This window comes from Salmo salar, chromosome ssa13, assembly GCF_905237065.1.
Source record: "Salmo salar chromosome ssa13, Ssal_v3.1, whole genome shotgun sequence".
Lineage (NCBI taxonomy): Eukaryota > Metazoa > Chordata > Actinopteri > Salmoniformes > Salmonidae > Salmo > Salmo salar.
This window is the reverse complement of record NC_059454.1, coordinates 26,345,604-26,370,038: the sequence shown is the minus strand read 5'-3', so window position 1 is coordinate 26,370,038 and position 24,435 is coordinate 26,345,604. Positions and strand designations below refer to the sequence as shown.

The 24,435-nt window shown below is 42.4% G+C and overlaps 1 protein-coding gene across 6 annotated transcripts; it reads left to right on the top strand.

Annotated features, from left to right (window-relative positions):
- The first annotated feature begins 1,553 nt into the window (after positions 1-1,553).
- LOC106566688 (cation channel sperm-associated protein subunit delta) lies at positions 1,554-24,336 on the top strand. 6 transcript variants are annotated; one of them, XM_014134970.2, is made up of 22 exons: positions 1,554-1,749; positions 1,969-2,030; positions 2,128-2,204; positions 2,313-2,382; positions 2,667-2,781; positions 2,932-2,999; positions 3,125-3,244; positions 3,416-3,490; positions 3,574-3,730; positions 3,868-3,954; positions 4,128-4,210; positions 10,181-10,357; positions 11,924-12,037; positions 20,864-20,953; positions 21,231-21,289; positions 21,424-21,508; positions 21,675-21,727; positions 21,847-21,921; positions 22,488-22,622; positions 22,901-23,090; positions 23,428-23,582; positions 23,829-24,336. In XM_014134970.2, the coding sequence occupies exons 1-22, from the start codon at positions 1,737-1,739 to the stop codon at positions 23,983-23,985; spliced, it is 2,217 nt and encodes a 738-aa protein (XP_013990445.1). In that variant the 5' UTR covers positions 1,554-1,736; the 3' UTR covers positions 23,986-24,336. The 6 variants fall into 6 exon arrangements, with proteins under 6 accessions (XP_013990445.1, XP_013990444.1, XP_013990447.1 ...); XM_014134969.2 differs by having other exon boundaries at positions 1,964-2,030; XM_014134972.2 differs by having other exon boundaries at positions 1,964-2,204.
- Positions 24,337-24,435: the final 99 nt, after the last annotated feature.

Sequence of the window (24,435 nt, the reverse complement as noted above, 5' to 3'; positions counted from 1 at the left end):
GGCCAGCCGGGATGTCCTTGTTCCATCGTGCTCTAGCGACTCCTGTGGCAGGCCAGGCGCATGCACGCTGACACGGTAGCCAGGTGTACGGTGTTTCCTCCGACACATTGGTGCGGCTGGCTTCCGGGTTAAGCGAGCATTGTGTCAAGAAGCAGTGCGGCTTGGCGGGATCGTGTTTCGTGTTTCGGAGGACGTGTGGCTCTCGACCTTCGCCTCTCCCGATTCCGTATGGAAGTTGCAGCGATTAGTAACTACCAATTGGATATCACGAAATTGGGGAGAAAAAGGGGTAAAAAAAACACAAAAATAAATAAATAATTTTTTTTTTATAATTTTGCTACATAAGATCGATATGATCCAGTCGGTCACAATGTTCAGTTTTGTCACACAACACAATGCCACAGATGTCTCACGTGTCTCACGTTTCAATCAGTGACGTCACTCGCTCTGAGACTTGAAGTAGGCTTTCCCCTTGCATTGCAAGGGCCGTGGCTTTTGTGGCGCGATGGGTAACGATGCTTTGTGGGGTGTCAGTTGTTGATGTGTGCAAGGGTCCCTGGTTCGAGCCCAGGTTGGGGCGAAGAGAGGGACGGAACCTACACTGTTACACATACAGTTGGCATGCTGACTGTAGGAGCTGTTGCCAGATAATGTAATGTGATGTTAATTTCTCTACCATAAGCCGCCTCCAACATCGTTTTAGAGAATTTGGCAGTACGTCCAACCGGTCTCACAACCGCAGACCACGTGTAACCACGCCAGCCCAGGACCTCCACATCCGCCTTCTTCACCTGCGCGATTGTCTGAGACCAGCCACCCGGACAGCTGAGGAGTATTTCTGTCTGTAATAAAGCCCTTTTGTGAGGATTTTTTAAAATTCTGATTGGCAGGGCCTGGCTCTACACTGGACTGGCCCTGGCTACCAAGTGGATGGGCGTATGCCCTCCCAGGCCCACCCATGGCTGCGCCCCTGCCTAGTCATGTGAAATCCATAGATTAGGGCCTAATGAATTTATTTAAATTGACTGGGGGCCAGCACATGAACAAAAAATTTATGAAATGAAATGTATGCATTCACTACTGTAAGTCGCTCTGGATAAGAGCGTCTGCTAAATGACTAAAAATGTTTTGTAAAAAATGACTGATTTCCTTATATGAACATGAAATTGTTTCATGTTGCGTTTATATTTTTGTTAAGTATACTTTACAACTACTTAGCATGTAAGTTAACCCTTCCCCTAACCATAACACTTTAACCTAACTCCTAACCTTAACCCCTAGCCTATTAGCTAACGTTAGCTGCTTAGCCAACATTAGCTGCTTAGCCAGACGTTAGCTGCTTAGCTAACATTAGCTACAACAAATAGAAATTTGTAACAAAATACGTTAGGCAAATTTATAAAATATTGTATGAATGCCATTTGTAACATATTGTACTAATTGCAATTCGGAACATGTCATTCTAATTTTTATTCGGAACATGTACAGAATGGTGACTTGGATTTACGTACATAATAATACGAAATGCTCTGAGACCAGGTTGCAGCATCGTCTCTACCTCTCCCGCTCGGCAGTTAACGATTGATCGTTACCCGCGCAGTCTAGGACATTCTCAGTGACTCAAAACAGCAATACTTGGCAACATAATATACGTAAAAACAAGTATTTAACAATGTGGCGGACGCATGCCCAAACCATTTTTATAATAATAATGTCCTTTTTGCCATTTTGTACCAATGAAGAAGCCAGGTAACTTTAACCACCTAACGGTTAGCTAGCTAGCCAGCCAAGTTCAACCCTCATATAGTCGCTAGGCTAGGCTAATGTTTCTTTGTAAATGTATTTTAATAAGCAAAATATGACCTGTCTTTATTATTGATAGCCAAAATGTTTATTATTGATAGCCTCTCTCGTTTTGCACTACATAGGCTCTTGTTGTACCTTATCATTTTGTAATTCAAAGTCTAGGTTTTCTATGGTCTTCCACACCCAAACAAGATGTCGAAAGGCAGGATCAAGCGCCATCTGGGGTGAATTTTGATGTTTCTATGCACACGGAATGTCTTCCATTGTTTAACCTCTAGCTAGTTACCTAACAAAGTTAACCACCTCAATGTTTCTCATCAGACATTCTTATATTCTGCGAACAAACGACCAGCTCTGGTTCGAAGTCACTGCGACAATCGCCTGGCCTTGTACATGGGGTGAAACATTTTGCTATTCCTAGGCTAGCTATTAACTTTTTCCAACCTTGTTTAGCATGATGGTTTTCTTGAAAATGTTCCCGCCTCATTTATAATTTCTAATAACAGGAAGTGGATCCTCATTACCAGGGCATTATTTGTGGAATCAGCCACTCCACTCGAATATAAAGGGGCTGGTGTGAGTCTCTGTACAAATCCCTCTCAACCCACCGTAACTTATCTCTCTATAATTTGTTATAGTCATGAATATATAACAAGATTGTACTCCCACTTTTTGATACACTATCTTTAGCTACATCCAACAAATGAAATGTAAGATACCATATGATTGAATAATTTGAAGAATAACTGCAAGTGGGATTGATATGACATAGATAACTTGTATATTTTCTCCAGATGCCTATTACTGATGTCATGTCTTATTAATGTTTATTGAAATTCATAACCATTTCATATTTGTAGAAGCTTCAGGGGTCGGTGAGTTCTGCAGCTTTTGTGTTGGACAACCTTGCAATTGTTATCGACGGAAAGTTGTACTTATACTCTCTAACTGAAGGGACATGGACTCCTGCTCAAGGTTTGGAGCATATAACCATGTCCAATCACCTCAAATATCAAGTTTTAGTTGAAAATAATGTGCAATGGTTTCTTAATGTCATCCTATCATTTACTTTGTGCTCATTAAAACCATTGTCCTGCAGTGATCATCACAGATCTCTTGTTTCAGGAGTGAAATCCATGGTGTCTACTGTATCTGCACTACAGTGCTGCTTCAGCAAAGACAAGGCCTGCATGGTAAACTCCACAGCTAAATATTTACTCTCATCAAACATGTGTGTCACTGTAGTATGTTCAACAGTTGTTTTAGACTGCTGTGAATGGCTGTGTGATGTATTGTGTCTTGTTTTATTTGTCAACAGGATGTGAGCTCTTGTGTTCTGCTGTACAATCTGGGGAGTGCTCTTGAGGACCAACAGGTCTACATGTCCTCGAATGGAGGCAATTCCTTTTTTAACCTCCCTATGGCCCCCAAGGCAACGGTGAGCTTGGATACTCTGTCAGTCAGTGTCATCTCAAAGTTATTTTACATGTATTTGAAGTTAACCGTAGAAATCAAACTTATGCAAAATCATTGAGGTTCATAGTCCTCAGGTCTAAGCATAAAAAGTCAGCAGCACCCCAAAAGCCAACTCTCATCACTCATTTCACAGGAATTTATCATAGGGTTATTCAACATGCCCACTGTGTCAAGCATCGTGGCTATGTTAGCAGACAACCAAAGAAAGGTGAGAGATTGACCACAGCCCTTTCTGAAGTCACCAAATAATCACAGACATGATCAGTGTACCAGCTGTAAAATGTGTGGTAGTTTTCTTTCCGGCACATTTCCGAAAATCGTTCGGTACAGACAGACAATCACCCCATGCGAGACCCGCTGTCCAGCATCCATGTGATCCAGCCAGCAGGCATGAGAGGCCACCTCATCATCTGGTCTCCACACATGCTTCTCTACTCACCCAACCATGGTACTACAAAATCACCATTGCATGATGCTGGATTCTTCTTGTGATATTAGTCCATTTAAAGAATACCAGTGGGTGACCAAAGAATATTCTTTTGTCTTACTATTCTGACATGTCTTAATGCCTATTTTGGTTTTCAGGCGTTGTGATTGTGCCGGTGTACATTATGGGAGAAGAGAATGCCACCCTCCCGCCTCCTAAAGTCACCATTTTACAGGTGGCAACAGGTAATATCTACTTGACATCTATGTGTGTGAGTGAGTGTGTGTGTGCTTACTTCTTTATGTGTCATAAATTAGACTAAAACAATGTCACGACTAAATCACTCAGATGTGTGTGTGTTGTAAATTATACTAAACCAATATGGTACCACTGAATCCTCCCTCTTGTGTATGGTTAGACGACAACGGTGCGATGGCTGTTCTCACCAGCGACGGGGTACTGTATTATGGCAGGGCTGGACTGGAGGCAACTACAGTAAGGGTAAGTATTCAGGATGTATTTACTTATCGTACATACAGTATGTGATTAACATGTACTGTTCATATTAAAGGTGCTACAAATAGAATGCCTCACCCTAGTGGAAGCTAGATGAATTGCAACAACTAGACTGCATTCCAAACAACTCCCCCTTCCCTTGCAATCCCATTTCCCTGTAACATGGCTATTTTACTTTCATTTTCATCCACATTGAAAATATATTTCACAGCGATTTTGATGGCACAATGTTTCCTTACCCTATTTGGTTGTCAAATAGAAAGTCTGCATTTTAGAATGCGATTTTGTATTGGCCCCAAATAATTTTATTACTGCAGATATGTTATGGACTCCTCCCGAGTGGCGCAGTGGTCTAAGGCACTGTATCGCAGTGCTAGCTGTGCCACTAGAGATTCTGGGTTCAAGTCCAGGCTCTGTTGCAGCCGGCCGCGACCGGGAGACCCATGTGTTAAGTTCATGTTTTAAGTATCCCTATATTTCTGTTATTACGGGGCTATCACTCAGTCAAGAGTGCGCCTGCGCATGAAGTCTGTTCGTTGATGGACCTAGCCTAGAGTGCAATGGCTACCTTGTAGTGTGTTCATACGGTATAGTAAACTTTGTTAAACTGGAACCTTGTCGTTGTGTCATTTCGAGTTAACATTGCTAGCAGAGGACGGTTAATAAATACAATGTGCCACCTCGCTTCGACGAGAAGAGGTCGTACGAAAGTTGGGAAAATGAACTTGGAATCTGGACGCGAAAAAGCAAGCACTTGCGGTGGTATTATCGCTCGAGTGAAGAGCGAGAGATACAGCACTGGAAATATCCGTTGAGGATTTGAACAATGATGATGGTATGGGAACTTTGATCAGAGCACTGGATTCTGTATTTCTTAAAGAAGAGAAAGACCGTGCCTACTAGGCATATTCAAACTTTGACAGTGTTACGAGAGATATTTCGGTTGCAATGACGGACTACATCATTGATTTCGAACAGAGGTACAAATAGGATGCGCAAGTACGACATGGTTCTCCCGGATGCAGTGTTAGCTTTCAAGTTGCTAGATACTGCCAGTCTAGATGGTAGGGAGAAACAGTTGGCTTTGACTGCTTGTACTGTACTGACTTTTGCATCAATGAAGTCGGCACTAAAAATAATTTTTGGTGAAAAGACGTCTGTCGCGTCGTTAACAGATGGAATGCAAGTGAGTGACGGAGCATATTACACTGAGCAGCAGAGAAAAGGCGCCAAAAAGGCACGTTCTCAAGACAACCAGGAGAGGGCGCCATTTCCCAGCACAAATCCACTGGAAAAATATGGAAGGAGATCAAAATGTGCTATTTATCAAAGCACTTACCATTGGGTTAAAGACTGTCCTCATAAAAATGAACAAGTTAAACTAACAGAGGAAAATGTAAACACAGAGATAGAGCAGTGTAACATTACACTGTTTTCAAATGAATCTGCTTCTGATACTGAGATTTTTATAGTTGAATCCTTAGGATCTGCTGTGATTGATACTGCATGTACACGGACAGTGTGTGGCGCAAAATGGCTTGATAGCTATGTCAGTGAACTAAATATGAAAGAAGTACAAAATATGATTGACACACCAAGCAACAGAGCTTTCAAATTTGGAGATGGGAGAATTGTCCATTCTTCCAAGCGAGTTAAGATACCAGCAAAAATTGGTCAGACTAAGTGTCACATTGAAACAGAGGTGGTCCTTACAGATATCCCCTTTCTATTAAGCAAAGCTTCCCTCAAGAAGGCAGGGCCTGTACTAGACATAAAAAATGACAAGGCAGTGATGTTTAAACAACCAGTGACTCTTGAACTTACTACCTCAGGCCACTATTGTGTAAACATTTTAGACAAAGACATCACACAGAGTCCATGCAAAAATGAGATTCTGACAGACAGAGCACATGGAGATTCTGACAGTCACTGAGAACATGAACACAAAAGAAAAACACAAAGTATTGTTAAAGCTTCACAAACAGTTTGGACATGCTACAGTTGACAGACTTCAGAAGTTACTTAGCAGTTCAGGGAATAATGATGATGAGAGTATTTCCATTCTACAGCAGATAGTTAACAGTTGTGAGACATGTAAAAAATACAGTGAACCTAAGCCCAAACCAGCTGTTGGTTTGCCACTAGCTTCCAAATACAATGAAACAGTGGCTGTAGATCTACATGAGTTAGCACCAAGTGTGTGGTATCTTCACATAATCGACCACTTCACACGCTTTAGTGCTGGAAGCATTGTGAATACAAAGAAACCCAGTGACATCATCAAGCACTTCATTCATTCCTGGATATGCGTGCATGGCCCGCCCCAGAAATTGTACAGTGACAATGGAGGAGAATTCAATAATAATGAAATAAGAGAAATGGCAGAGAACTTCAACATGGAAGTAAAGACAACTGCTGCATACAGTCCATGGAGCAATGGACTTCTGGAGAGACACAATCAAACACTCACAGAGATCATGCTGAAAGTGAAGCAAGACAATGGATGTGACTGGAACACAGCCCTAGATTGGGCTTTGATGGCAAAAAAGTCAATGCACAATGTTCATGGTTACAGCCCATACCAACTAGTGTTCGGGCAGAACCCTAATCTTCCCTCTGTTCTGGTTGACAAGCCACCAGCACTAGAAGGGGTCAGTGTGAGTGCATGGGTGGGACAGCACCTTTCAGCACTACATGCAGCGAGAAAAGCGTTCACTGAAGCAGAGTGCTCAGAAAGAATTCGCAGTATACTACAAACGAGTTGACTGTCAAGAGTGGAAAGGACATTAGTAGTCATTGGCCAAGATGGTGTGGTGATATTTGTGAGGCACAGAAGCATGATTGTCAGGGTGCATCACTCAAGATTGCGGAAAGTAAATGATCAACAAGATTGAGGGGCTGTTGCTGAGAATCATCCTAATGAAAGAAGACAGTAACAGACACAAACCTACCAGATGTCACATCCAATGATATGGACACTGACACTGAAACTGACACAGGAAATGAAGCAGAGACCTTCAAACATGCCACAGATAATACTGTTGATCGTTCAAATGAGGAAAACATTCAACAACAGCCACGTGTTAAGAGAACATGGTTGTTCCAATCTGAAAACTGGACAAACTGTTAAATACATGGACAGAGAAAGTGGTATTCCACATACAGCAACCGTCATTGGACGAGCAGGAAAAGCCAAAGGAAAACATCAGAACTGGTACAACTTGCAGTACTCTGAACCAGTTACACTTTCTGGTACAACAGGGTCAGCTGACCTGTCACTTGTAGATAATCTCAGAATTGAACCAATGGAAAATCAAGAAAAACAGAATGACATTCAAAATGATGATGTACTTGAAACAAAGGACGTGACATTTGACTCAGCTAAGCTAGATGAGCTCAGTAATTGGAGGAAAAATTGAGTGTTTGAGGACGTCAAAGACATTGGCCAAAAATGTGTCTCAACAAGGTGGGTGTGTACCCTTAAAGAATCCTTAACTGGAATAGTGCCTAAAGCACGTCTAGTGGCTAGAGGTTTTGAGGAGCTGGCTGCTAAAGAACTCCCAAAAGACTCACTGACATGCGCCTCAGAGTCACTCAGATTGCTGATGTAAGTGATCTGCCATAAAAAATAGAAACTTAATTCGACATCAAATTTGCATTTTTGCAGGGAACAGAGCTGTCAAGGGACATTCACATCCGACATTCACATCCGATCATACTGATGCAACAGGAGGTCGACCTCAAAGGTCTGTGGTCGACCACAAAGGAACAGCTTGCTGACTGTCTGACTAAAAAAGGAGCATCCGGTCTTGTGCTCCTACAGGCTCTCCTCCTACAGGCTCTCCTCCTACAGGCTCTCAGTAATGGAAAGTGGCAGCTTGAGTAATACAAATAAAACTGTCACACAACCCATTTGTAATGGGGAACTTGAATAATACTTGGACATTTAATTATGTTGTTGATGTTTAATTTGTCTTTAAAGAAAAGGGGGAGATTGTTAAGTTCATGTTTTAAGTATCACTATATTATCACTCAGTCAAGAGTGCGCCTGCGCAGGAAGTCTGTTCGTTGATGGACCTAGCCTAGAGTCCAATGGCTACCTTGTAGTGTGTTCATACGGTATAGTAAACTTTGTTAAACTGGAAGCTTGTCATTGTGTCATTTCGAGTTAACACCATGGGGCGGTGCACAATTGGCCCAGCGTCGTCCGGGTTAGGGGAGGGTTTGGCCAACAGGGATGTCCTTGTCCCATTGTGCACTAGCGACTCCTGTGGTGGGCCGGGCACAGTGCACGCTGACACGGTTGCCAGGTGCACGGTGTTTCCTCCGACACATTGGTGGGGCTGGTTTCCGGGTTAAGTGGGCATTGTGTCAAGAAGCAGTGCAGCATGGTTGGGTTGTGATTTGGAGGACGCACGGCTCTCGACCTTCGCCTCTCCCGAGTCTGTACGGGAGTTGCAGTGATGAGACAAGACTGTAACTACAAATTGGATACCACGAAATTCGGGAGAAAACGGGGTAAAACATTTATATTACAATTCTAAAATTCTACATGTAGTGTAGCTTTTTTACGATTAATAGAGAATGGAAATGTGTCTTTATGCTCACTACCCAACCCCCCAAGACACAATGGGTCAGCCGCAGTGCAGCCCCCCTGGAGCAATTATAGCAGGTTAAGTGCCTTGCTCAAGGGCACAACAGCAGCCGATGGTATCTAGGTGATCCCAGCAACCCTCCGGTTGCTTGCTCACTCCGCACCAGATTTTACAGAGCTGGGATTCAAACTGGCATTTCTCCGGTTGCTGGGCCGCTTGGCTACCTACCACCCCCACAGGCTACCTGCCACCCTCACAATGTTGTGCAACTGCTTTCATTTAGTGCAACTCAATTGCAACTGCTTCAACTTCAAGTTCTGAAATCCCTTTAGTGGTAGTGAGATCTTCTGAGTCCTGACTAGTGTTGTCATACATACTGTATACACTGTAGCCCTGTATATTACACATGTATTATAGAGTGTCCAATCCAAAACGTATCTTTTGATCAATGGGTAAAATAATGCCAAATATGCTAATTGTGTAGCTATTCCTCTAAGAAAACCAATGCTCCAAACCTTATGTCTCTATCATAATAAGTTCAAAAGTTATTGGAGTTTTTAGCCTTGTAGGATGGCCAGAAGTATAGTGATTAAATCAATGGAGGCCAGAGAAAAAAAGTGGCAAAAAATCAGGGAAATACCATTGTGTCAGCTAGACTGGATGCTGTGCTAGAATTACAGCTAACTGACAGGCTCACAGTTGAACTCGTCATCTTTCTTCTCTAATCCGGAGGACATAAAACAATATAGGGGTAAGATAGATATAGATTTTGAGACGTGTAGTATTGTCATATTTTAATACACGCTTTTCATATTAATGCGAAATGTCTGTTATTTTTTAAAATAAATCTCTAAAAAACAAGTGTATCTTTGTGAAATGTCAACGGAGCACTGAGTGTACCGCAAGATTTTTATTTTCAAAGCCTTTTACATTTAATTCAGCTTGTGTTATGCTAATTTTGCTTTTTGCGACCCACAGAAACAACTTTGCAGAGGTACACCAAATCCTCAAAAGTTCCTGTGAGAAGCGCTCAGTGATTATTATCGCATGTATTAGGTTACGAAATCTGACTTTTTGGATATAATGTTAATGATATGTTAGAGAAAGACCCCGCTTAACGAGTCAGAACATGAAGAATTATATTTGTCTTAGTAAAATGTATTTTATAACATAAGGAAGTGACATTTCATGACTAAAGCGTGTTTTCACCCACACTGGGCAGAGTAGGTGAACTCCTTATGTATTATTGTACAAAATGATATCTATGGTCCTGACAGGATAGATAAGTCCACTGTCAGTAACAGAGAGCTGTCCTATATTACAATGATTGTACTATCCTGTGTCTTCCTGCCTGTTTCAGTTTGCGTCTGTCATTGACCTGTCCAAGGACAACCTGATGCTGTTCAGTGACTATGGGGACCTGATGATGATCCAAGCCCGGGAGGACCTGCTGCTCAGAGGGGTGGACTTTGACCATAAGGTTATCATTGTCCAGCAGGAGCTAACACGTACCACACCACCCGTTCAGTCCTGCCCAGTGAGTGAAGATAAACTACATGACAAATGACGCATTACATCCTATTCCCCATCATACAGTACCAGAGATCTTTCTGCCATAGAAACCCCTGGGCGGGCTGCCTAAGCCTTTTTTCAGGAGTCCTAAGTCCAAACTGTAAAAAAAGAAAAATATGAATTGAAATACATTTTGGGATGGAAAAACGCCTTCAGTGTAAACTTAAACTACTAAAACCAAATATAAAGTATGTAGAAAAGATAATGGACCTATATATTTTTAAATAATATGATCTTTGAGAACTAATAATTACCAAGATAAAAGCTAAACAGTCAAGGGAATTGAGAATTCCAAAACAATTCATTTAACAGTATAGATTTTGTTATTATGTTTGAGCAACAGAACACAGCATTAGCCATGTCAAAATGCATAGAATCCCTGGAAATTAGCTTTAAAACTGCAAAATGTTGTCTTGGCTCCGTGGCAAAATGTGTACAATTGCAGGAAATTAACTTTGAAACAGATTTTTTTATATCTCAGATCCATGGAGAAAAGCTAAAATTGTTACATAAAAAAACCCCACTAAAATGGGGATCTCAAAAATGTTATCCGAAATTCGGCAGCACCTACCGCACCCATTGCCAGACCTTCTGCCACCTCTCCGATCCAGAAAAAACCCTGGTTACGTTACCAGCAAACTATTTTAATCAGATTAAAGATACTTTAGAAAAACTAGATTACTTCTTAGATTACTTTTCAATTAAGAAAGGATGTTTGAGATAAAAAATGTATAAATTATGACACAGCCATAGCCATATCAAAGTGCATAGAATTACAGGAAATTAGGTTAAAAATATATATATATCGCTCAGCTCCATGGCTTAGTATGTAGCATCATAGGAAATTAGTTTTAAAACTGCAAGGTGTCACTATAGATCCGGGTTTGATCCCGGGCTGTGTCGTAGCCAGACATGACCGGGAGACCCATGAGGCGGCACACAATTGGCCCAGCGTCATTTGGCTGGCTGGGATGACCTTGTCCCATTGTGCTCTAGCGACTCGTTGTGGTGGCCTGGTGCATGCACGCTGACTTCGGGCAGCTATACAGTGTTTCCTCTGACACATTGGTGAGGCTGGTTTCCGGGTTAAGCGAGCAGTGTGTCAGGAAGCAGTGAATATTAAGTCTATATGCACTACATGTTACACACATAGGGTCATGTTTCGGAGAACGCATGGCTCTCGATCTTTGCCTCTCCCGAGTCCGTACGGGAGTTGCAGCAATGGGACAAGACTGTAACTACCAATTGGATATCACGAAAAAAGGGGTAAAAAAAAAAAATTCAACATTTCCTCCCAGCTCCATGGCAAAATGTGTATAAATGCAGAAAATGTGCTTTAAAACTGAAACAATTTCTCAGCTCCATGGATAAACGTGTAGAATTGCAGGAAATTGACAGCCCGACCGCACCCATAGCCATGCCCCCTGCCACGCCCACTACCTAAACCCCTTTTTAATCCAGAAAAAAAACATGAGTATATAGAGAATAATGTGTCATCTGAGACGTAGGCATGATTCTCTTCTCACTCCAGGTTGAGCAGTTCCACAGCACATTTGCAGGGGAGCTCTTCTACATCGACATGGGCAGCACCGTCCACCTGTCTGCTGTCTACATCCCCTCACCTCTTTGCAAATTCTTCCCCCTGGTAAGAGGTTCATAAACTTCCGAGCCAGCATCATAACACCAAGGCTGTACTAAATACTACAGGGACTTCAGGTTACGAAAAAAAGAAAGTATGGGAACTTTAAAAATATCTGAACATTATGAAGTGGATATGAACACACACGTACTCAATTACATGCTCTCTTACACATACGACTTATACATACACACGACACCTGATCTCGCTCTCTTCTCGCACTCTTTCTCTATTTTCTCTTCTCTCTATTGTCGAGAACTGTTTTATAATTTAATTTGTTTATTATTTGTCTATCTTTTTTATGTATTTGTCTACAAGTTTATATATGTTTACAACAAGCAAGGGGAGATATCAGAATAGGGGCATTGGGGAATAACATATTGTACGGAATATATTTGTACTGTAGTGAAGCTGTCTCTAGAGTAATGCAAGGTCTCTTTCATGATCATGTGAAACGTCAATTGCTATGGAAATGCTGGGATGTGTTTTTCAATGATGTTAAAGGTAATTATGACGCAACTATGACAGTGATACGATATGGATTACAATTATCATCATGAATATTAAGGCTATACCGCACTACATGTTACACAGATCGACACTCAACCATGCAAATTGGCGGAGTTATTATTTATTTGGACATCACACATTATAGTCTTACTCTTATACAGACATCGTACACACTCTCACTAAATCACATCCAATATCATACACATCAACCTACTCAGATTTACTACACACATAATATCTTGTCTCAATTTTCTAACATCTGGGGCATTGGCTCACAGGCAAACAGGCAAGGGAATAAAACAAATATTGCTAGAACCTATTTCTTGAATTCTAAATATCAGACATTTGAAAGCTCTAGTTTTTACCGTCATAATGCCTCTTATGGCAGTAACTTTACGAGCACTAATTATCGTCAATTTAGCCTGAGAATAGTATCTAGTTATGGTAAGGGGTGAAATAAGTATAGCCAGTTACAATTGTAACAGTTTAGCAGATTATAAAAAAGGAAGATCAGTCTTTACGTGGCTAAAAGAAAAGGAATACAACATATACTGTTTACAGGAAACTCACTCTACATCCTTAGATGAAGTTGTGTGGAAAAAGGAATGGGGTGGTGAAATAATTTTCTGTCATGGACAAAGGGACTCAAAAGGTGTGATGATATTAATTAACAAAAATGTTGATCTGAATGTGCAAATAGTCGGGAATGATGCGCAATGAAGGTGGATCCTTTTGAATATGAAAGTGGACGAAAAGAGATTTGGCTCATTAATCTATATGGTCCAAATCAGGATGATCCATACTTCTTCGAAAACATTTATACCAATTTATTGAACTTACAGGCAACAAATGATCAAATAATTATGGTAGGAGACTATTACATTTTTACATTTTAGTCATTTAGCAGACGCTCTTATCCAGAGCGACTTACAAATTGGTGCATTCACCTATAATATCCAGTGGAACAACCACTTTACAATAGTGCATCTAAATCTTTTAAGGTGGGGGTTAGAAGGATTACTTTATCCTATCCCAGGTATTCCTTGAAGAGGTGGGGTTTCAGGTGTCTCCGGAAGGTGGTGATTGACTCCGCTGTCCTGGCGTCGTGAGGGAGCTTGTTCCACCATTGGGGTGCCAGAGCAGCGAACAGTTTTGACTGGGCTGAGCGGGAACTGTGCTTCCTCAGAGGTAGGGAGGCGAGCAGGCCAGAGGTGGATGAACGGAGTGCCCTTGTTTGGGTGTAGGGCCTGATCAGAGCCTGAAGGTACGGAGGTGCCGTTCCCCTCACAGCTCCGTAGGCAAGCACCATGGTCTTGTAGCGGATGCGAGCTTCGACTGGAAGCCAGTGGAGAGAGCGGAGGAGCGGGGTGATGTGAGAGAACTTGGGAAGGTTGAACACCAGACGGGCTGCGGCGTTCTGGATGAGTTGTAGGGGTTTAATGGCACAGGCAGGGAGCCCAGCCAACAGCGAGTTGCAATAATCCAGACGGGAGATGACAAGTGCCTGGATTAGGACCTGCGCCGCTTCCTGTGTGAGGCAGGGTCGTACTCTGCGAATGTTGTAGAGCATGAACCTACAGGATCGGGTCACCGCCTTGATGTTGGTGGAGAACGACAGGGTGTTGTCCAGGGTCACGCCAAGGCTCTTAGCACTCTGGGAGGAGGACACAAGGGAGTTGTCAACCGTGATGGCGAGATCATGGAACGGGCAGTCCTTCCCCGGGAGGAAGAGCAGCTCCGTCTTGCCGAGGTTCAGCTTGAGGTGGTGATCCGTCATCCACACTGATATGTCTGCCAGACATGCAGAGATGCGATTCGCCACCTGGTTGTCAGAAGGGGGAAAGGAGAAGATTAATTGTGTGTCATCTGCATAGCAATGATATGAGAGACCATGTGAGGATATGACAGAGCTATTGTTAAGTACCTGTCACGTCCTGACCATAGTAAGATGTTATTTTCTATGGTAGAGTAGGTCAGGGCATGACAAGGGGTGTTTTGTGTTTTTCTATGTTTTGTAGTTCTATGTTTAGGTTCTAGTTTTGTAGTTCTATGTTTTTTTGGGGGGGATGATCTCCAATTAGAGGCAGCTGGTCCTCGTTGTCTCTAATTGGAGATAATACTTAAGTAGGGTTTTTTTCCACCTGTGTTTGTGGGTAGTTGTCTTCTGTTTAGTTTTCTGTACGTGACAGAACTGTGCGCTTTCGTTTTCTCTTTGTTATTTTTCTTCAGTGTTCTGAGTTAAAATAAATATTCATCATGAGCAATCAACACGCTGCGCTTTGGTCCCCTCTCTACGACAGCCGTTACAGAACTACCCACCACAACTGGATCAAGCAGCGTGCCCGGGAGGAGATGGATTCCTGGTCTCTGGAGGAGTGGCGAGAGAGGATAGACTGGACTTGGGGGCAAGTATTGGAAAGATACAGAAGCCTGCCGGGGAAGCACGAGAGGCAGCCCCCCCCAAAAAAAAAATTGAGGGGTCACACGGGTAGATTGGCGGAGTCAGGGTTGAGACCTGAGCCAACTCCCCGTGCTTATCGTGGTGAGCATGTGCCTGCTCCTACCCGGTCTCCAGTGCGTCTCCCCAGTCCGGTGAGGCCTGTTCCAGCTCCACGAAGGAAGCCTCCAGTGATGATCTATGGTCCAAAGCCTCCAGTGATGATCCATGGCACGAAGCCTCCAGTGATGATCCATGGCACGAAGCCTCCAGTGATGATCCATGGCCCGGAGCCTGTAGGGATGATCCATGGCACGAAGCCTGAAGAGGTAATCCATGGCCTGGAGCCTGTTGGGATAATCCATGGCAAGAAGCCTGTAGGGATGATCCATGGTCCGGAGCCTGTAGAGATGATCCATGGCACGAAGCCTCCAGTGATAATCCATGGCCCGGAGCCTCCAGTGATGATCCATGGTACAAAGCCTCCAGTGATGATCCATGGCGCGGAACCTGTAGTGATGATCCATGGCACGGAGCCTGTAGCGACGCTCCCCTGTCCGGAGCCTGCATCGACGCTCCCCAGTCCGGAGCCTGCAGCGAAGCTCCCCAGTCCGGAGCCTCCAGCGAAGCTCCCCAGTCCGGAGCCTCCAGCGACGCTCCCCAGTCCGGAGCCTCCAGCGACGCTCCCCAGTCCGGAGCCTGCAGCGACGCGGCCTGCAGCCCGGAACCTCCTGAGGCGGCCTGGAACCTCCGACGACGATCCACGGTCCGGTGGTACTGAAGCAGAGGGATCAGTGGGTGGATCGGGGGTTACGCCCCAAACCGGAGCCGCCTCCTCTGCTGGAGGATCCGCTGGAGGATAAGGTTATGTGGACTGCAGTAGAGCCACCATAGACAGGAGTTACCCACCCTACCCTCGCTTTTGTTGTTTTTTTTGGGGGGGGGTGATCTCCAATTAGAGGCAGCTGGTCCTCGTTGTCTCTAATTGGAGATCATACTTAAGTAGGGTTTCTTTCCACCAGTGTTTGTGGGTAGTTGTCTTCTGTTTAGTTTTCTGTACCTGACAGAACTGTGCGCTTTCGTTTTCTCTTTGTTATTTTTCTTTAGTGTTCTGAGTTAAAATAAATATTCATCATGAGCAATCAACACGCTGCGCTTTGGTCCCCTCTCTACGACAGCCGTCACAGTACCTCAATGGACTGTAAAGGTAATCACTCTACAAACTATCATCACCGTGCCCTTAAGGAAATCACGAATATTATGGACACATTAGAAATAGTGGATATTTGGAGACTAAAAAACCCTTACCTAGTGAGATATACATGGAGGAGACTTAATCAAGCTAGTCATCTTGACTACTTTTTTGTGTCTTTCTCTCTTGCATCAAAGGTTAAAAAAGTTTTAATAGGAGACAGAATGCGATCGGATCATCATCTAATTGGCATTCACATAATGATCTTCCATGGGGATATTGGAAATTTAATCAAAGTTTACTGGAGGACAACTTATTTTTCACTAAGACAAAATCATTTATAACTGAATTTTTCCAGTATAATATAGGTTCAGCAAATCCCCTTATTGTTTGGGATACCTTTAAATGTACCTTCAGAGGTCATTCAATTCAATATTCATCGATAATAAAAAAGCAGTTTCTGGCTAAAGAGACCAGACTAACAAGGGAAATCCATGAACTTATAGTACAGGTAGATAGCAATAAAAACGATACTACAGAGATACAAAATAAGTTAGAGGAAAAATAAAAAGAACTTGAGGAACTTATTCAAGAACAATCTAATGTGATCTATTACAAAAATAAAGCAAACTGGATGGAATATGGAGAAAACTGCACTAAATTTTCCTGAATCTCCAGTACAGGAACACTAACAAAAATAATTTGCAGAAACTCGTTACTGAAGATGAAGCCATCTATGATTCTCCGAATTATATTTTAAAAGAGGAAGCTAATTATTTTAGGCAGATGTTCTCTTTTCCGTCTCATCCTCTCCCACTGAATGAAGATGACAATAAGGAATTCTTTCCAAATAATATAAAAAATTGAAAATTAACAAATGTACAGAAAGATCAGTGCAAAGGCCAAATTTAATAGGAAAAACTTTTTGAGGCTGTTAAATCCTTTCAGTCTGGAAAAACCCCAGGGCTTGATGGCATACCGGTAGAGGTATATCAAGCCTTTTTTAATATACCATTGTTAGACGGTTTTAACTACTCCTATAGAAATGGTAGTCTGTCAAGTACTCAGCAGGAAGGTCTGATTTTTCTATTATTAAAACAAGACCCAGATGGTAAATATAAAAGTCTATCTAAAAAACTGGAGGCCCCTTACACGTCAATGTTGTGATGCAAAAATACTAGTGAAATGCATAGCAGTCAGAATTAAAAGGGTTTTACCAGGTATTGTTCATCCTGATCAGACAGGTTTACATGGACCATACATTGGAGATAATATACGACAACTACTAGAAATAATTGAACATCATGAAACATCTAAGAAGCCAGGCCTGGTATTTATAGCAGATTTTGAAAAGGTCTTTGATAAAGTAAGACTAGATTTTATTTATAAATGCCTGGATTTTTTTCAATTTCGGTAATTCTCTCATAAAATGGGTAAAAATGATGTATAGCAACAACAGGTGTAAAATAGTAAATAACGGCTACTTCTCAGAGTTTTGAATTGTCAAGAGGCGTTAAACAAGGGTGTCCGCTGTCACCATATCTATTCGTTATGGCCATCGAAATGCTAGCTACAGTGGGGGGGAAAAGTATTTGATCCCCTGCTGATTTTGTACGTTTGCCCACTTACAAAGAAATGATCAGTCTATAATTTTAATAGTAGGTTTATTTGAACAGTGAGAGACAGAATAACAACAAAAAAATCCAGAAAAACGCATGTCAAAAATGTTATAAAATGATTTGCATTTTAATGAGGGAAATAAGTATTTGACCCCTCTGCAAAACATGACTTAGTACTCGGTGGCAAAACCCTTGTTGGCAATCACAGAGGTCAGACGTTTCTTGTAGTTGGCCACCAGGTTTGCACACATCTCAGGAGGGATTTTGTACCACTCCTCTTTGCAGATCTTCTCCAAGTCATTAAGGTTTCGAGGCTGACGTTTGGCAACTCAAACCTTCAGCTCCCTCCACAGATTTTCTATGGGATTAAGGTCTAGAGACTGGCTAGGCCACTCCAGGACCTTAATGTGCTTCTTCTTGAGCCACTCCTTTGTTGCCTTGGCCGTGTGTTTTGGATCATTGTCATGCTGGAATACTCATCCACGACCCATTTTCAATGCCCTGGCTCAGGGAAGGAGGTTCTCACCCAAGATTTGACGGTACATGGCCCCGTCCATCGTCCCTTTGATGCGGTGAAGTTGTCCTGTCCCCTTAGCAGAAAAACACCCCAAAAGCATAATGTTTCCACCTCCATGTTTGACGGTGGAGTTGGTGTTCTTGGGGTCATAGGCAGCATTCCTCCTCCTCCAAACACGGCGAGTTGAGTTGATGTCAAAGAGCTCCATTTTGGTCTCATCTGACCACAACACTTTCACCAGTTGTCCTCTGAGTCATTCAGATGTTCATTGGCAAACATCAGACGGGCATGTATATGTATTCTTGAGCAGGGGGACCTTGCGGGCTCTGCAGGATTTCAGTCCTTCACGGCGTAGTGTTACCAATTGTTTTCTTGGTGACTATGGTCCCAGCTGCCTTGAGATCATTCACAAGATCCTCCCGTGTAGTTCTGGGCTGATTTCTCACCGTTCTCATGATCATTGCAACTCCACGAGGTGAGATCTTGCATGGAGCCCCAGGCCAAGGGAGATTGACAGTTATTTTGTGTTTCTTCCATTTGCGAATAATCGCACCAAATGTGTCACCTTCTCACCAAGCTGCTTGGCGATGGTCTTGTAGCCCATTCCAGCCTTGTGTAGGTCTACAATCTTGTCCCTGACATTCTTGGAGAGCTCTTTGGTCTTGGCCATGGTGGAGAGTTTGGAATCTAATTGATTGATTGCTTCTGTGGACAGGTGTCTTTTTTACAGGTAACAAGCTGCGATTAGGAGCACTCCCTTTAAGTTCTGTAATGCTTAAATCAGATCCAATAACAACATTAGAGGATTAGAAATCCAAGGCTTAAAAACAAAGGTGTCCATGTATGCCGATGACAAGTTTTATATTAAGTCCGCAAGCTAGATCCCTGCAATGTCTCATTGACGATCTAGATAACTTTTCTGTACTCTCTGGACTAAAACCGAATAATGAATTAAGTGTACAATATTACATATTGGATCTTTAAAAAAATACAACTTTTACATTACCCTGCAGTTTACCTATAAAATGGGCTGATGGGGAAGTAGACATACTTGGTATTCATATCACAAAATATATAAATAAGCTCTCCACTGTGAATTTCAATAGAAAACTTGTAACATTGACAAGATCCTGTAACCATAGAGGTAAATACCTGTCTATTTATGGAAAAATTGCCCTGATTAACTCCTTAGTCATATCTCACATATTTATGGTGCTACCTACTCCTGATGATTCGTTTTTTCAAATCATATGAGCAAAAAATATTTCACTTTAACTGGGAAGCTAAATCAGACAAAATAAAACGTGCCTATCTATATAATGAATATGAGTTGGGTGGGTTGAGATTATTAAATATAAAAGCACTAAACCTCTCTAAAAGCTTCACTTATTCAAAAGTTTTACTTGAACGCTAAATGGTTCTCAGGTAGATTACTTTGAAAAGTTCATCCATTGTTTAAAAATTGCCTTTTTGTGTTTGTTCAGATTGCCATGTCTCATGTTCGATTAATTGAAAATGATACTTTTTTTCAAAGTATCTCTCTTTTTCAAACAAGCATTACAGAACTGGCTACAATTCAATTTCATCTCCCTGAAAAGATAGAACAAATATTATGGCTGAACTCAAATGTGCTAGTTGATAATATACCTGTATTTATGAGAAAGATGTTTGAAAAGGGTATTTTGTTCTTATTAAATGATATTGTAAATTGGAATGGTAGAGTTATGTCCTTCATGGAGTTATCAGAATTGTACAGGAAGGTCTGCTCAATCCCCGAGTACAACCAATTGATTACAGCATTACCCCAAAATGAAGGAGGCAGGTGGCAGCGGGAGGAGGTACGGAACTGGTCTGTCTGCCCAATGTAAAGGATCAAAACTGGCAGAGAAATAAAAATGGCATAAATAGGAAAGTATACCAGTTTCATTTGAGGACCAGGATGTTGACAACTGTGCCATACAGATTGCAAAATAGTTGGGAAGAGATTTTTGATGTACCGATTCCATGGTACAGAGTGTATGAGTTGATATATAAAACAACGCAAGATTCAAGACTTCGTGCTTTTAGCTAAAATTATTATATAGAATTCTTGCCACCAACAAAATGTTGAATAGTTGGGGCATAAAATCATCGAAGCTCTGCAGATTTTGTTGTGAGGATACAGCATCAATAGACCATTTATTTTGGCTGTGGGAGGGGTCTTGAATGGTTGAGGGACAGCTATTGGGGAACTGTGGGGGGATCTTGGAGGGTTCGGGTTCACGTTTTTTGGCCTGGTGGGAGATCTGTCAAGGTGCCCTTGAGCAGGGCATTGACCCTGGATGCTTCTATGTGTCGCTCTGAATGGGAGTCTGTTGGATGACTGGTATGATGTAGTTGTTGAGCGGCTTCACTGCAAGTATATTGTATGTTTTGGATATTCAATAAAAAATGTAAATAAACAAAACTTCACCGTGGCCTTCCCAGTAGCCTGGTCTCAGATCTGTGCTACTGTTGTCATGCAAATACAATGAATGAATCTGAACTGTGTCCTTTTTCTCCTCTTGTGTGTGACCAGGTGACAGTTACAGAGTCTAAGCTTCTGTCCTTAGATGAGAAGTGTGTAGAGGACGGCATTACTACAGAGGGCACCAAGAAATACCGCCTGGTACAACTGAATCACTAGACCAGGGGTGTCACACTCATTTTGCCCTGGGGGCCACATTCTGTCTTCAAAGAGGTCTGGAGGGCCGCACTGTTATATTTCCTCGCTATCAAAATTTGCAAAAAAATAGTCCTCTATCCATCATTTTTGGAATTTGTTATGCTTCCTGACTGTCTAGCTTTCATTTCGGTGCTGGACACAGTCAGTTAAAGTATAAAATGTGGCAGGGGCGGTGGGGGGGAGTGTTTCGGTTTCTAACATACTGTATTTTGAATGGCAGGACATTGAACTGAAGCAGTTGTTTTTTATGGAGGCAGCAGACGGAACCCTCAAGCCGAGGTAAGAATGCATTCTCGAATGTTCAGTAGATGGCAAATTGGCGATAGGAGTTTTAGCTGGTGAGGACAGTGGTCTCTCCAGCAGAGGGTGCTGTTTCTTCCTGTTGCTGATGTGTAGTGTTTTCTCTGGGTCAGTTCCAGTCTACGTAAAGGCAGCCTCTCCACAGTAGCAGTAGACCTGATGGGAAGAAACGTGTCCTGCAAAGACTTCAACCCCCTGGTCAGAAACACAGCCCTCTAACAGTCACAACAATGTGTATGAGTTCACATCAAAGGGACATGTTAGTTTGTCCTCACAGTGTACAGAAAAGGCTATGGCCCTCCAGTGTGGTATTACGTACATACTATTATATTAACATTGTTTGTTGTTCTTTTTCCCGTTTTAGAAAGCTCACATTCTCATTGGATGCCCTCCTGGAAAGCATACCCGAGTTCTTAAGTGAGGGATAAATCCTCATGCCGTATTCCCTATTTTCAAAACATTTCTGAACTAGTCAACTGTAAGATCTGAGTGTCCAAACTCATTGGTTCTTTCTGTCATTATTGTTTTTGCCACAGGGACATAACCACTTGCACTAAAGGCACGTTCACTCAAGAGCAGCTTCAGGACAACTTCTCTTACGTCATCCCCAAGTAGGTTCTGCGGACGGGGCTGTGACACACAGAGCACTGATGGATCTAGATTCTAGACTATCATGATTCATAGAAATGTTTAATCAACATATGATCTGTTCTATATAAAAAGATGCTTGTAATGCAAAGTAGAGTATTGTACTTGATCATTTGTGGAACATAAAAGGTAGATTCAGCTAAATAACGTTGCCACAAGCAGCAGCGCAGATATTGCGATGAGCAAGATGCAAGACTTTGCTCCCACATGGTCACACACAGTATCTGCGCATGTGCATGCGTTCGCGTCACGCTGTTAGAGCGTTGGATGTATGGGACCAAAACAGTGGGGGAGTTTAGCATTGCGCTTCAACGCTCTTAGTTGTTGCGGAAATTGACCCCCTATGCTGTTTACTTAGTGCACCTACGTCATATCTCTGAGTCTCCCTTTAAGCCTTGCTCAAAGTAAGGTATCACAAGAGTTGTAAGAAGGGTATTATTATTTATTATATATATTTGTTTCATGTCAGTTAAAACAACTAGTATTCCTCTCATTATCCTCTTCCTCCTTCATCTCCTCCTTCTCTTAGAGCTGTGTATGACCCTCAGCACCTGTTCCGGCCTGGCTCTGCCTCCAGTGACCTGCACATCTCCTACAGCATCACAGACTACTTCTGCCCCTTACTGGTCTATCACGACACCCCCTGGATACCCTCCCTGGAGCTGTGAGTGACCCACAAAACCCCAAAAATATACACACGGGCAACCCCTTAACAGCTGTTACTGTAGAACGTTCAGTGTAAGAAACCTGTCGTCTCTGTGAAGTGGAGTTCAGACAGACCTTTGATATAACTACATGACACACACACAAAGACCATAGAACATCATGGCACTCCACAGAGCAACAATGCCAGTGCCAACCCACCACACAGCCTTTTCTAGAGCAGGTGAACATGGCATGCATAACTACCAGTACCTCCAAACCCGCCCTGACCCTTTGCAGCTGGAACGGTAATGAGTTTGTGGAGCAGGTGAGCGCTGACTTTGTGATGTTCGAAGTGAACGGCATGTATAACTACCAGTACCTCCAGTCGGTCGAGGATGCCAAGTGCGTCTCCCAGCCCCAGAACTGGACCTCTCTGCTGAGCCAGCAGCAATATGAACCTAACCCCAACACCGCCTGGACCAGGAATGTATGTACACATTCTATAACAATTCGATTGAATTCATACTTTATCACCAGTCAATAATGGTTGATAGGAATTTGTTCACACAGCACTGTAGACTAGAGGCTCCTTGCACTGTAACCATAGTCATATAGCCTGTATCCTGCGGGAGGAGCTTATCTAGCTCTATTTACCACAATGTAATTGAATATTCATCCAACATATTCATCAACTTATCAAATGTCGATACATTATCCTTCTCCTCTCATTAAGATTGCATACATTCATCCCTCTGCTTGCTTTGTACCTGGCTACCGAGCATAATTTCTCAGTGGGGTTTATCTTTCTCCTCTTCCTGGTTAAGAATTATAAGAGCTGCAAGGATTCTGATGGTCCGCCCCTCACTGACCCAGAAGCCCAGTATCAGGTCCTCAACATGGGCACAAGAAACAGAGTCTTGTTTCCCAACTACAACGGGATGTACGTGTTCAGAGTCATAGTGGTGGATCCTAGCTACAGGTCAGTGTGGACTAGGAGGATAAACAACCTCTTTCAGGAGGGCATTTAGTTACCAGGCTGTATAGCACATCAACTGAAGGTTGAACACAGTAGTTGAATACTTTCATATAATTTTGGAAAATACCTATAATACAAAGCCAGTATACTATTTGTATGCCATACATATTCTATAGTACACATTAAAACTGGATTGTCATTGATCTTATAATATTTCTGATGATAATGACTGTCTCTGTGTTTCTGCAGCTACTGCATGCTGACCACTACGTTCAGTGTGTATGTGTATGGGGCGTTCCCTCCTCACCCTCTGCCCTCTTGTGTGGCACTGGGCATCTTCCTGGCCATCTTTGTGGTCCTGCTGCTCATTGGCTTTTTCTTTAGCAAGCGGAATTACAAAAAATAGGATGGACACACTACACACAAACATATATACACACACACACACATATACACACACACACACACACACACACATACACACACACACACCCAAAACAGGAAATGCATGGGTTGACAGCGCGATCCTGGTTCTATGAAATCACAAGGTTGAACACCTGTCTCTGTTTAGTTGTTTGTTGTCAGGCATCAGGGTCCCACTCAAAAGTCTTGTTGTCATTGTTCATGGATGAACACCTCTGTGTGTTGACACTTAGGGAAAACACACGCATGTCCTCTGTGCAGCGTGAAATTAATGTGATGAGCTGTTCAGGATGTTCTCTGCCAGTCACTGATCCCTGTCTTGCCTTTTGTCATGTTTTTGAGAGATTTATTTTTTTAAATGTATTTCTTGTTTTGTTTGACGAAAATAAAATGAAACGTTTTGAGAAATAAAGAAAAATGTTTGTAGTAATTA